This window comes from Macaca nemestrina, chromosome 3 (assembly GCF_043159975.1).
Source record: "Macaca nemestrina isolate mMacNem1 chromosome 3, mMacNem.hap1, whole genome shotgun sequence".
In the NCBI taxonomy this organism is placed as follows: Eukaryota; Metazoa; Chordata; class Mammalia; order Primates; family Cercopithecidae; genus Macaca; species Macaca nemestrina.
This window is the reverse complement of record NC_092127.1, coordinates 143068036-143081251: the sequence shown is the minus strand read 5'-3', so window position 1 is coordinate 143081251 and position 13216 is coordinate 143068036. Positions and strand designations below refer to the sequence as shown.

The 13216-nt window shown below is 38.3% G+C and overlaps 1 protein-coding gene and 1 long non-coding RNA gene across 6 annotated transcripts in view; one reads left to right on the top strand and one right to left on the bottom strand.

Annotated features, from left to right (window-relative positions):
* CFAP299 (cilia and flagella associated protein 299) overlaps window positions 1–7627 on the bottom strand; it is a 667873-nt gene extending 660246 nt beyond the window's left edge. The window contains exons 1-2 of one of the 4 annotated variants that reach the window (XM_071093560.1): window positions 7336–7627; window positions 4844–4979 (exon numbers count right to left, since the gene is read on the bottom strand). In XM_071093560.1, coding sequence (XP_070949661.1) covers window positions 4844–4954 — 111 coding nt within the window. In that variant the 5' untranslated portion in view covers window positions 4955–4979; window positions 7336–7627. The remainder of the gene's footprint in view (window positions 1–4843; window positions 4980–7335) is intronic. The other 3 variants (XM_071093559.1, XM_071093558.1, XM_011710338.3) reach the window with 3 other exon arrangements.
* LOC105463316 (uncharacterized) overlaps window positions 4992–13216 on the top strand; it is a 71627-nt gene continuing 63402 nt past the window's right edge. The window contains exons 1-2 of one of the 2 annotated variants that reach the window (XR_011621273.1): window positions 4992–5210; window positions 6789–6846. This is a non-coding gene — a long non-coding RNA (uncharacterized lncRNA). The remainder of the gene's footprint in view (window positions 5211–6788; window positions 6847–13216) is intronic. The other variant, XR_976252.2, reaches the window with a different exon arrangement.

Genomic DNA, 13216 nt, shown 5'->3' with positions numbered 1-13216 from the left:
GACTCCCCAGAGCCAGAAGACTAGAACTGAGTTGCCCAATCTGCAAAAATGTCAGCCACCTGTCCCCCCAGGAATTTGTCCACCTCAGGCAGTCTCCAGTCTGCTGCACTGGCCAACTGGAATTCTAAGTGAGTGGTTCTTAGCTTGTGAGGTGCAGGGGAAGTGGGGCCTGCAGAATGACACTGCTTGGCTCCCTGAATCTCCTAGAGGAATGTAAGGATGGAACTCCCACCTTGTCAGGATTCCCAGGGCTAGAGACTGAAAAACTCCCGGGTCCCTGTGTGAGCCTCTGTGTGAGCCTCAGTGCCTAGTCTGCTGAGACTTTGCCCAGTTCTGTGTATTGGACAGAAGGCCCTGGTAGCTTGACCTCACGAGGGGATCTCCTGATCTGTGAGTTGCAACGATCTGTGGGAGAAGTGTGGTTTCTAAGGCAGGGTTGCACAATCACTCACAGCTTCCTTTGGCTGAGGATGAGGGATCCTTTGGCTTTGTCCCACCCCTGGGGTGGACCATCGCCCTACCCTGCTTTTCTTCATTCTCCATGGGTTGAGTTGATTGCCTAATGAGTCCCAAAGTGAAAACCTGGACATTTCAGTCGAAGGTGCCAAATTCACTCTCCATTTTCATTCCTCTCCATGACAGCCACGGACTGTAGTTGCTTCTAATCAGCCATCCTGGCCCCTCCCCATTTCTATTTTATAAAAAATGGGAAGACAGTGCCCTAAATGAAACTCCATGTTATTTATCTCTGTAAATAGTTTAGCCATTACTGCTATCCATTAGTCAGAGACATTTTAAATAATTCTAACAATCTTTGATCCTTTACCTGAGAAAAGCAGTTTAATTAGGACTTTTATTTTTCCAGTGGTCATAGGCACCTTTATTAAAATAAAGGGCCTGTGTTTATTTAAATAGAAGAATTACTAAGAAAGAACCTGGAAAATTATATTGTAATAATTTTGCCAAAACTCTTCAACTATTTCTATATTGACTTAGGGAATTAAGTTAATTAGGTTAGATAATACTAACTCCCAGAACAAATATTTTTCTTTGGATTAGCAGAGGAAAATCTAATTGCTGATGCTGTGATGCATTTCTTTTGATGCTTTGAAGCTATTCAGTAAAAGAAGCAAAGCACAGTGTACACAGCATAAAGTGCTTTTTTTAGTCTTCTGAGCCACCTTACTCCTCTCTAGCTCATCAAATAATTAACTGGCATTAGTTTCCCTTTTTTTTCATATTTCCCTTTCTTCCTAAGCAAGGACTATGCAAAAAGTTGTGTGGTTATTAGATTCATACACTATTTGTGTACTTATTGTGATCTGAGATGTTAAATGATTATATAGTGGTCAGGGTGATGGCAGCAAATTGTTGGCAAACTCAGATGACCAAAAAGAATAAAAGCACTATTTACAAAGATATGGGCAAAATTAATGGAAACCAACATGGGATGGTGAAGCATCCCTGGGTTAGCAACAGTGGGAAGCCATTAACACCATTTGGCACAAAAGAAGATACGGAAGGAAGCAATTCCTAGAGCAGGGAGTGCTGCCAGACCCTGGAGAGAGTGCTGTAGCTAATGGAATGAGAAGATGACCAAACTTAAGGAAGGTATCTGCTTCTAAACCACAGACAGTAGGAAGATGACAGGGAATAAATCCTCTAACCACTTCCTTCCAGCCCCTTGAACTCCAGCTGGTACCTCCTATTGGCTGAAACCAACCCAATGCCAAAAGCTCCTGATTAATGACCATGAAGGTCATTGTCCAGGGGCACATATAAAGATAGAGAAGTGTAGAGAATGGATCTGGCAGAGATTATATGATTATTTGTATGTGAATCATTGGTACTAACTTTTTATGAAGATTAATTGAAAACTTTTGGGAGCAGAAAAATATCCTACACAATACAAGAGTACGTGGAAGATAGTAAATGTTTGTAAAATGCTTGCTGAATAAATAAAACTTAGACTGGACTATAAGCATTATATACTTAGGTTTCTGAGGTCAAGTCTAGAACAGATTTTTACTTAAACTCTTAACAGTGTAGGCAATATCTATTACATCAGGCGCTTGGTGAAGGATTATCAACTAAAAAGGTGGCTGGATAAATATATGGGTGCATATATAATCAGATGAAAGTATAGATAACTCATAACATTTCATATACATTAGGAAACTTGAATGTAAACTAGTCCAACTGTTTCATTTTGCAGGTAAAAAATGGAATTTCAAGTTGATTAAAAACACAATATTGCAGAGTTAGAACCCAAAAAGTCTCATGACTCTAACCTCGTCTAATTAAAATGCTACCTCTAATTTATAGTTTACAATTTGTTTCATTCAAATAAATTCAAGAGATCTCTTGTATAACATTGTGACTACAGTTAACAACAATATATTGTGTTCTTTTAAAATGTCAAGAAAATAAATTTTAAGTGTTATCACCACAAAAAATGATAATTATGTGAGATAATACATATGGTAACTTGATTTAGCCATTCCACTATATATATATATAATTTAAAACACCATGTTGTATATGATAAATATCGACAATTTTGTTAGTTAAAATAAAATAAAATGTTTTAAAAATTGTTCCATTCAAATCAAAGTCAGTTACTGATGATGATGATGAGAGAGAGATAGGAAAAGCACAAGTACCAGCTCACTTAGCATGATCCATGATTTGTGAAACATGCTTTCTATACTACTGAAAGAATGTTGAGGAGTCTACTTGTTTCTGTGTGACCTAAGTCCACAATGAACTTGCATCCACAGAAAGTATTTGAGAATGTAGGTCTCTAAAAATAACAGCACTTTAAAAGTTGTCATTAATCAATCCATATATATATGTGTGTGTGTGTGTATATATATATATCCATATATATATATACACACACACACACACACGTATATACCTGTCTAATTACCATTATTCAACTAAATCTTCATCTTATTTTTTATGAAATAAAATAAGCTTAACCAATGCCAAATGTAAAAGTAAATTTCTTTGTCATTTCCCCAAACGTAATTACCATCTTCCATTTTGGAAAACTTTAATGAATTCTGATTGATGGGCTGGCTGTGGCCGCTCACACCTGTAATTCCAGCACTTTGGGAGGCTGAGGCTGGTGCATCACTTGAGGTCAGGAGTTCGAGACCAGCCTGGCCAACATGGTGAAATCCTGTGTCTGCTAAAAATACAAAAATTAGCTGGGTGTGGTGGTACAGACCTGTAATCCCAGCTACTTGGGAGGCTGAGGCAAGAGAATCGCTTGAACCTAGGGAGCAGAGGTTGCAATGAGCCAAGATGGGGCCACTGCACTCCAGCCTGGGCAACAGAGTGAAACTCTATCTCAAAAAAACAAAAAAAAAATTCTGATTGTTGAAACACAAATCATTAATTTCTCATCTGTAATTAATATTAATGTTTTAGGTCCATACATGAAAAATTGTGCCTTAAAAAATATTAAAACATTTCGTAATAATACTAGGTTTAAGTTTGCCAATCTTCCACATATGCTACAAAGATGATTTTAGTCTATCAAGATGTTTATTGTGTATATTTCATTTTTTGTTTATTTAAACATTCTAAAATTTAGATGCAAACATTGTTTAGCAGCATCACTTTTTCAGTGTCTTGGATGCAAGGCATAAAACTGACTCTCATGACTTTAAATATATTATCTGTATAATATTTTAAAATTTTGCTTTTGAAGCCAGGAGCTATGTTGGAAATACCATCTACATTTATTTTTTAAGTGTACTGAAGAATAACACTTTTGAAACCTGTAATCCATATTTAAGTGAAACGCCACTGTAACCAATCTTTGAAATCCAAAAGTGTCAATCCACTAAAATGCAGTTAGTTTATTGCAGTTCAGAAGTGTGAGGAGTTGGTGACAGGATGCAAATCCTTCCCAAACTGATGTGGCATTTCACCACTTAGTGGCGCTTGTTCTCTCTAGCCTAAATAAGGATAGGGCAATTCTGGGTTCTATGGCGAGCACAGCCGAATCTCCAGGTGAGTGTCCATTTAGTGGGCCTGGTGGGAGTTTGGCTAGGAATATACTGGGACTTAGGGAGCCATCGTCCACTTCCCAGCTTCCCACTACCGGTGGCTTGTTAATTCCTGCGCGTCCGGGTTCTCCCCTGGCAGAGGACTAGAACTCCACTCTGTCCCCCACCACCCTGCAGCGGGAGTAGTTGGGGAGGGGAAATTGGCTATTGGGCAGAGGAAAGCAACCCATTAGGTCCAATTTCGCGCCTTTTTTGTGTGTATATTTTTACTATCAAAATTGGTTGTGATCATCAACTCGATAAACATGAATCAGGAATATGTCTGTACTTTCAGAATCAATTAGTGTGAAGTTCATGAACCCAAATGCCCAATATAACACCGAATTGGTGTAAAGATACCATCTTCTGTTCTTTAGTATACTAATTGGCAAAGCAGGGAGAAACAGGTGTCCGTCCTAGATCACAGCCGGAGACTTCTCAGCAGGCCTTCCTCTCAGAGAGCGGCTTTGGAAGGGGAGTGGGCTGGGAGGAGGCAGGAGACGCCGAGAAGCACAAATTCATGGCTCCCCCAGTGAGTGTGCCCGCACGTGTTTCTGCGCTGGGTGACTCGAGGGGCCCAAGTTCTGTCCGGACGGGGGAGCGCGGGGCGGTAAGGACCTGGCAGTTCACCTCGCCAGCGGCTTTAGTGTCGCCGTCCCGAAACCGCGGAGCCTGACAGCTGAGCTGTCCAGCGCCAGGGGGCGACCAGCCCACGAAGCGGGGACTGGAGGAGGGACCAAGGGACGCGGGGCGGCGGCTACTCTGCCGCGCTCCGCCCTTACCTCCAGGTAGTACAAGTCCACAGTAGTGATCTGCGAGTCCAGGAAATCTTCATAGGTGTTGAACTGAGTGACAATATTGTCCAAGGCCTTCAGACCCTCTTCCTGATCCATGGTGGTATCCTGGGCGGAAGCGTCCCTAGCAACGGAAGCAGGAGGGCAGGGTCAGGAGGTTCCACCCACTTCATTCCTGCCAATCAGTTGAAGCCGGTGTGAGCTTCGGACGTTAATCCCACCCCCAGGCGGTTTGTTGCAGAGTTTCTGGCTTCTGCCACACTCCAGAAAACTTTCTGGAATTACCCACTCTAAGTTCAGGTCAGATACCCATCCACCGACTCAGACTTCGCTGAACTGTTGAGCAACAAGAGAGGTGAAAACTGCAATCCAAAGTTAAAAAGTGTGACACTGCCTAGATATTTAGACAAAATATTAGGAATCAGTTCCCAATTGCATTCTAAAACAATGTTATGCAAGACAAAAATACCGAGATATTTTGCAAAAAGAGTTATCTCAAAAATCAGTCTATCAAAATGGTGTTGTGACAAGGACAATAATAAAATAATGATTTTGTTAAATTATTTTTAAAGTTATAACAAAGGTAAATTATTGCTTGTGTACAAGAAGCAATTTATGAAATTCCCAAAGGAAAGAAACCCAATCAAAAAAATATCTTTGGAGACTTTTTTTGGCACCAAGTTCTTGCTTTCACTTATTTTACTATTTTAGCACAGTTGAAAAATTGTGCTGTGTTGAAGCTGCTCTTTTTAAAGAATAAAATATCTGTGAAATCTTATTAAATAAAGTCTTTTACTGAAGATTTTTGGTTTTCTTCAGAACAGTATTGTGTTCTTAAAATATGAATTTAAAGTAATCCAACATAGCAGCTGGCAAAATATATTCAGAACCAATCTTTGGATTTTAATATTTTATAAACCGTCCTTGGGAATTAGCATATAATACGATTCTAAGCCTTTAACTGTTGCTCTCTAAGTACATTTCTAATTCATCTTGAAGATTTTCACAGATTTACTAACAAAATTTTAATGAAAACATCTGGTAAGATACTTCAGTTAGCTTTCCTAATGTAAAAAGGTCATCTTAAAAATTAGGTTGTCATGAATTGCGAATTTTAAGTGATATAGACACAATCTTTAGGGTGCTACTAACTTTTTTTTGTTTAATGAGTGTATTCTGACATGTTTTTAAAGATATTTGGGGCCTTATTTTTGAATGCAATTTAATTATTGAATTTGGGAAAATAAAAAGGAGATAAAACCCTGGACACTGGTAACCCATCAAAAGTAATAATAGGCCGGGTGCAGTGACTCACGCCTGTAATCCCAGCACTTTGGGAGGCCGAGGTGGGTGGATCATGAGGTCAAGAGTTCAAGATGAGACTGGCCAACGTGGTGAAATTCTGTCTCAACTAAAATTACAAAAATCAGCCAGACGTGATGGCAGGCACCTGTAATCCCAGCTACTCAGGAGGCTGAGGCAGAAGAATCCTCCTGTATCAAGATTTCATCACTTTTAAGAAACAGTATAGCATCTAGAGAATGTTTGGGTTTATTAAAATAGAGCACTTTAATGAAAAGGATCTATATGTTAGTAAAATGTGAGGTCATGGTTTGGCTATATATTGTTCTATTATGATCAATTGTGATTGTGCATTTTTTAGAGAAACCTCATTAAATTTGCCATTTGGTCAACATCTCTTTGATGAAGTAATCTCTACAGCATCTAAATTTAAACAATCAGGACATTATTTTCAGTCAATGAGTCTAGAAATGTCTTCTAACTCAAAGCACGGAGGCTGATTTTCAACAAATCAGCTTCTCTATTAATATCGAGAACATTTATAAACTGATCCTTGTTCCTCACAATAAGGCTACAATTACTAGTAAGCATAACTCAACTGTCTTTTTCTAAACTTTCAATTTAACTTCAGAACCACTTCCAGACCTGTGCCTGAGAAATTACATGAAAGGGTGGCAACAAAGAAATCAGTAAGTTTCAGCAAGCTTCTCTTTTCATTGCAAGGCCTTTGTTATGATCAAGAAATACTTTATTTTGGATAACATGCATTCCTACTTCAAGTCTAAGATTTTTAAAGACTGAAACCTGGAATTTAGCACCAATCCCAGAAATTCCATTCTTTGCAAAAGGACAAAGAAGGATTATGTATTCATAATAAAACTCCAACATGTAAGAGAGCGGAAACACATGTTATGTAAGAACAACAAAATATATGCCAGATTTAAGGTACTTACTTGGTGGAAAATAAAAGAGTTTCAAATTAAGCTCTACACTTTTATATTCCAAAATGTTTGGCAATATACTATGATAGTTGAGAAAATGAAAGGAAAACATACTTTGGTTTGTTGACATGATAGGAAGGGAATGTTTTGCTTATTATGTTAATAAGAACTTGAGGTTCTATTAAGATGTTCTATTAATATGTTATCAAATTGTAGGAAAAATATATATATACTTACTCTATTAGGACAAGAGATTTGTGTCTGGTGTTGCCCAACTGCTTGTTAAGTATCTATGACGGCAGATGAGGGCTATTGCTTAATCATCAGCCAAGGAGAGCTTTTTTGCACTTAGTAATAATGGTGACACTAAATTTACTTGAGCTATTTCTTGTGATGAGATCACTGGACTTCCTCACAGTCTCAGTTATTCTAGGATGCTGGAGTTCTGGTTCCACTGCTTCTCTGTCCTGGAGACACAATGTGTTCATGTGTCATAATCCAGTAGTTTGCTCCTGCCTTGTCACTGACAGTGTGAAGGGAAAATTCCAGAAGAGAGAAATACAAGTATAAGATGGAATTCCTCCAAGGACTGGGGTTGACAGATGTCTGCAGCTGATAAAGATTGAAAACTACTAGTGTGCGATGGGATAGATGATGGGTATGATCACCACAACCACTATTTTGGAACAGAGAAAAACTTGGGCTCTCTGTGGCTCTCTAAGGCATTACCAACAACCTCACTGAAAATTCCCTCAAGATTTTTGGCTACATGGAAATTAGCCTCTACCCTAAAACTCCACTCCCCCTGAATGGACAAACAATCAGAATATAGCACATGTGAATAAATGGCCACCACAATAAATGTGCAGCTGCCAGTTGCAAGCAGGTGCCCAGCATTGCCCTACAATCTACTATGTTATCTTTTTCTTCGATTCACTCTTATTTTCCACTATGGCTTTTTTCACTTTCTCCTCTCTCCTTAATCTTATATCATCCTTTCTCAAAGCAGATAAACTTAACTCTTATACCCAAAAGAAGGAAGTTATCACAGTAGATTTCCCTCAGTCAAATGCTGTATACAAGCTTATTCACATTCATATCAACGTTTTACTTCTTCCATTGTGTAAGGGAAGAGATTTACCTCCTCCCATACCTTCACCTCACAGGTTCAATCTCCTTCTGTCTTCTCAAGGTTTCTCACTTTAATTATTCCCTCTCTTTCTTGTTGTTAATTTATCTCTCCCTCCCCACCCCAGCTCCTTTCCCATTTTAAAAATAAGCAAATGATCCCAAAACCCACCCTCACCTCCACAGGCAACTTTAGCTATAGGCTTCCCTGCCCTTTACAGCAAAGCTCTTAGAAAGAGCTATCTACAATCACTATCTCCATTTCCTTACCTTCCACTTTCTGCCCAACATTTTCTAGTCTGTTTTTACCCACTGCTCCACTATTTTCACCAAAGTCAATTATGACATCTTTGCCATTATGCCCAATAGACATTTTTTCTGTCCTCATACTGCTTGACATTTAGCAGCATTTCACCCTGTGACCACTCCCTTCTCTTCAAAATTCTCTCTCTTAGCTTTCGTTACATTACTTTGCACTGAGGTTGGTCAGTTGGTTGGTTGGTTGGTTGATTGGTTGGTTGGTTGGTTTTCCATTAGCTGTTTCTTCTCAGTTCTCTTTGCTAGCTCCTTTTATCCTTACCTTGCTTTTAAAAGTTGGCGAGTCTCAGGGTTCTCTCCTAGACCCTTTGCTGACTCTACACTTTTGTTACTTGGAACTTTCACCCACACTCATTGCTTTACTTACTGCCTTACATGCATATGGTTCCTCTATCTATATAATTAACCAGGTCACTCTTCCAATCACATATCTTACTGCCTAGCAGATGCCATTTGGATGTATAACATGTATAAATGAAATTTTTCCTCTTTTTGTGCCTCCTAATCTTGTTCCTCCTCCAGTGTTCCCTCTTTCAACACACAGGTTCCTCTCCTCTTAGTTGTCCATGTGAGAAACATGGAAGACAGTCGAACCTTACCTCTCCGTCACCCCAGAAATGTAAGACCTGTTATTTCCATCTCTCAAGTACTTCTCTTGAAGGCTTAAATTTCTCTCCAACCCAACTGACATTGCTTCCTTGCCTACGCCAAAGTTTGGCACCTAAACTCCAAGAATATCATCTTTTCTGGTTTCCCTATACTCTTCTGGCCCCTTTCCATTCCACTCTTCACAATGTAGTTAGTGTTTGTTTAAAATCACGGATCTCATTAGGCCTCTTTTAAAAACCTTCATTGGCTCCCCATTACCCTTAGGATAAAATACAATTTTGTTTTGTCTTTTTGACATGGCTTACAAGACATTCCACATCCTGACCTTCATCTGATACCCTCTACTGCACACGTTACATATTCCAGCCACACCAGACTTTTTTCAATTTTGAAAGGAGCCTCCACTTCTTTTGCTGATGGGTCTCAAACATACTGTTCCCTCTGCCTAGGACATTCGTTCACAGTACACACTTTTTCCATTTACCTATTAGCTCCCTATTATAGATCTAAGTATAGAGATCGAGATATAGTAGTCTTCTATGTTCCCAGAGCACTTTCTAATGCCCTTATCATTTGTTGCAATATCTTGATTATTGTAAAGTGTTTGACAAATGTCTGTACTGCTTATTAGAATCTATGCATATAAAGGCAAAGACTATGTTAACCCTCTTCACCACTTTATCTTCAGCATCTAACATAGCACCTGGAACGTAATGATCCCTCAAAAGTATTTCCTGAATAAAACACGTTTTCTATATATTTCAGTCATTCCTTTTGGAAACAAGATGAAAGGCACTACAATCCGTATGAGGAATTTATCAAAATAAACAACCTAAATTTTAGGACCTACATTTTAGAAAGGCACTTAGCAAAACCAATGTAATAATAGCACAAGTCAGAATTCTTTTTGATAAAGAGATACTTTGAAGCACTATGCAAATTCAGATAAGTGAAAAATTACTTCCAACTGGAAACTGTCATGCAAAATTTGATGACATGGCCTTTGTGCTGAATATGAACTACTGAGATGGGGAGCTGGGGCTCTGAATAAATGTCCATGTGACTGAATCTCATGTGCTAAAGTTTCAAGGTGAGAAAATGAGAGGTATGTTCAGGGAAGGATGATGAGGGAAATTTATTTAGAGTGCAGGATATATGCAAGAGGGCAGAAAAATAGAAGGGCAAGTTAGAAGTAGACCAGGCTGTGGTCTGTCTATTTAAGAAGCTTTAACCATACTCTCCAAGCAAAAGAGAGCCAAAAGAAGTGTTTGCAAAGAAGTGATCATCAGAACTATAGTTTTAAAGATTATTCTGACAGCAGTAAATGACTGGAGGGGAGGTAGGAAGACATCTTAGGTGAGGAGACAGAAGAAAAGGGGAGGTTGAAATTGGGAGTAGCTGCAGGGGAGATGCACTTAAGAAACCTTTGGGGAAAGAATTTTACAGCCAGCGACTGATTTCAAGTTTACTGCACATTTTTTGCCCTGAAGCAAAAGTCAGAAGATTTTCATTTTACATCAAGTTTTACCTGCTCAAAATAAGAAATACAATGGCATGATTGGTTTTTAATGAAGCCTTCCTGGTACATAATAAACTCAAATAATGAGGCACTGACTTGAGGATAAAAAAGAAATTCAGATAAAATCTTAGGAGAAAATAAAAGGAGACATCATTAAAACCCCAGAGACGAGGTGGAAATAGGCTGCCTCTCTGAGGAATATATTCAGTTCTTCTAAAATATGTCATGATCTCTATAGAATTCCTAAAAGCTTGATCTATTTTAAACCAACATCTTCTTTCTAGCTTCTGAGTATAATATCAAAGCTCATCAGGTACTCAAGGATTTCTGCAGCCATGGTAATAATACAACTCCAGCCACAACTAAGCAGATACAGAAAGGGGAAAAAAATCACTAGACTTTCTAAGAGAAGCATTACAGCATGTGGTGCCAATTCCATTAAGAGCTAATTCAACTCATGCTCAGCTCTACTTCTCTGGGATATCAAATATTCTTTGGCTGCAGATTCATTAATCACAATAAAAATGTTTTGATCCATCTTTCCTACTCACTGTCACTTATTGAAGCAAAAGTAAAACTTATTTACCTCAGTAACCAGTAATGTAAATTACTTCAGTAATGTAAAGTCACCAGAGAGTCAGGAACTGTGCTAGGCTTTGAGAGTGCAACCAAAAACTAACACCTGATCCTTTAAATCTTCAAGGATATTATAATTTAGGGAAGACAGAAAGAGAACATGAGCTGGTAGTTGGCTGAATGAAGGAAGGGAAGGAGATGAAATGTATAAAGTGAGAAAAACAAAAATGTACAAGAGCTATGGTAACATGTATGTATGTATACAGTGTACAGCTGGAGTATCCAATCTTTTGGCTTCCCTGGGCCACATTGGAAGAATTATCTTGGACCACACATAAAATATACTAACACTAACAATGGCTGACAAGCTAAAAAAAAAAAATCGCAAAAACTACTGTTTTAAGAAAGCTTATAAATGTGTATTGGATTGCATTTAAAGCCGTCCTGGGCTGCATGTGGCACACGGGCTATGAGTTTAACAAGCTTGGTGTACAGAGTGGAAAATAGATGAGAAAAAAATTGATTCTATGTGTGAAGGACATACCATAGAATCCAAGAATGATGTGTTTTAAGAAATCAATAGGAAATAATGTTGTATTCTGGAAAACAATGAGTTAGGACTGGATGGCCTCTGAGGGCACAGCTAGCTTCAAAATTCTGTGATAATATTCTAACTTAAACTTTCAACAAGTGTTCAGATTTAGCCTACAGGAAATCACTCAGAAGAGAGGAAAATAGTGGAATTTTGTCATATCATGCATTTTGCTGGAAGAAAGCACAGAATTTTACTAAATTAATTCACGACCACAAGTCTCAACATACTTTGCAATAGTAACATACTGTCTTACTGGTTTATTTTCTTTTTTTTCAAGTCTATTTCACATCCTTTTTCCTATTCAAAATGGTCATCTTCCTTCTCTCTTATTCCTCATTCCTTTCAGCATTACTCCATCCCCACCCCTACCTAACCACCCAATACAACCCTATCTACACTTTCTCTTAAGTATTAATCTAGTCCTTTGTTATGATGAATATAATATTCCTATCAAATGCAACCTATGTCATCCAATTCTCTGGATGTCATCCTCTCTCACCTTCTCAAGGATTTCATCCTGCTGTCAGTCACGTTCTCCCTAGCTTTATCCACTTCTCCCATTTGGGTCACCGCAACAGCATACAAGCACATCCTAGAATCTCATGTCTTTAAAAGAAGTGAACTCCTTTGACCCCATGTTTTGTTTCAATTACTGTCATTCTTATTTTTGCCTTATTAAAAAACTTATTGAAAGAGTAGTCTGTATTTATCATCACCACTTTCTCATCTCCCTCTTCTCTTCTAAGCTTTCTCCAACCAAATTTTTTCCCCACCACCTGACTAAGATTGTTTTTTTCCAGGTTGACAATTACTTTGTAGTTTTCAAATCATAGGGATGTGCCTCTACTTTTAATGTACTTGACCTTTCCATGGCATTAAGCACAGCTTGCTGGTCATTCATAAAATACCTTCTTCTCTTAGCTTCCATAATACCACACTCATACTGCACTCATACTACCTGTTCTTATTAGCATAACTTGTTAATTCCACCACCTTGGCTAAACTTCTACATGTTTGGATGTTCCAGAGCTTAAATCCTGGGGCCACACCTCTTCTAATTTATAAACTCTCCCCTTTGCCTCACACTACACATCTAATCCATTAGCTAGTTTAGCTTTCTTAACATATATATATATATATATATTCCATTCACTGTTTTCCATTTTTACTAATTTCATCTCAATGCACTCAGTCATCATTTTTTGCCTAGACAACTATAATAGCCTCCTAAATGGCTTCTTTACTTTCCCTTTTGCTTCCTTCCTTAATCCAGACTCCACACAGTAGCCAGAGAATTTCATTTAAAAATGCATATCAGATTATGTTGCTCTCCCGTTTAAATCCTCATTGATTTCCACTGCAGTTAGAATAAA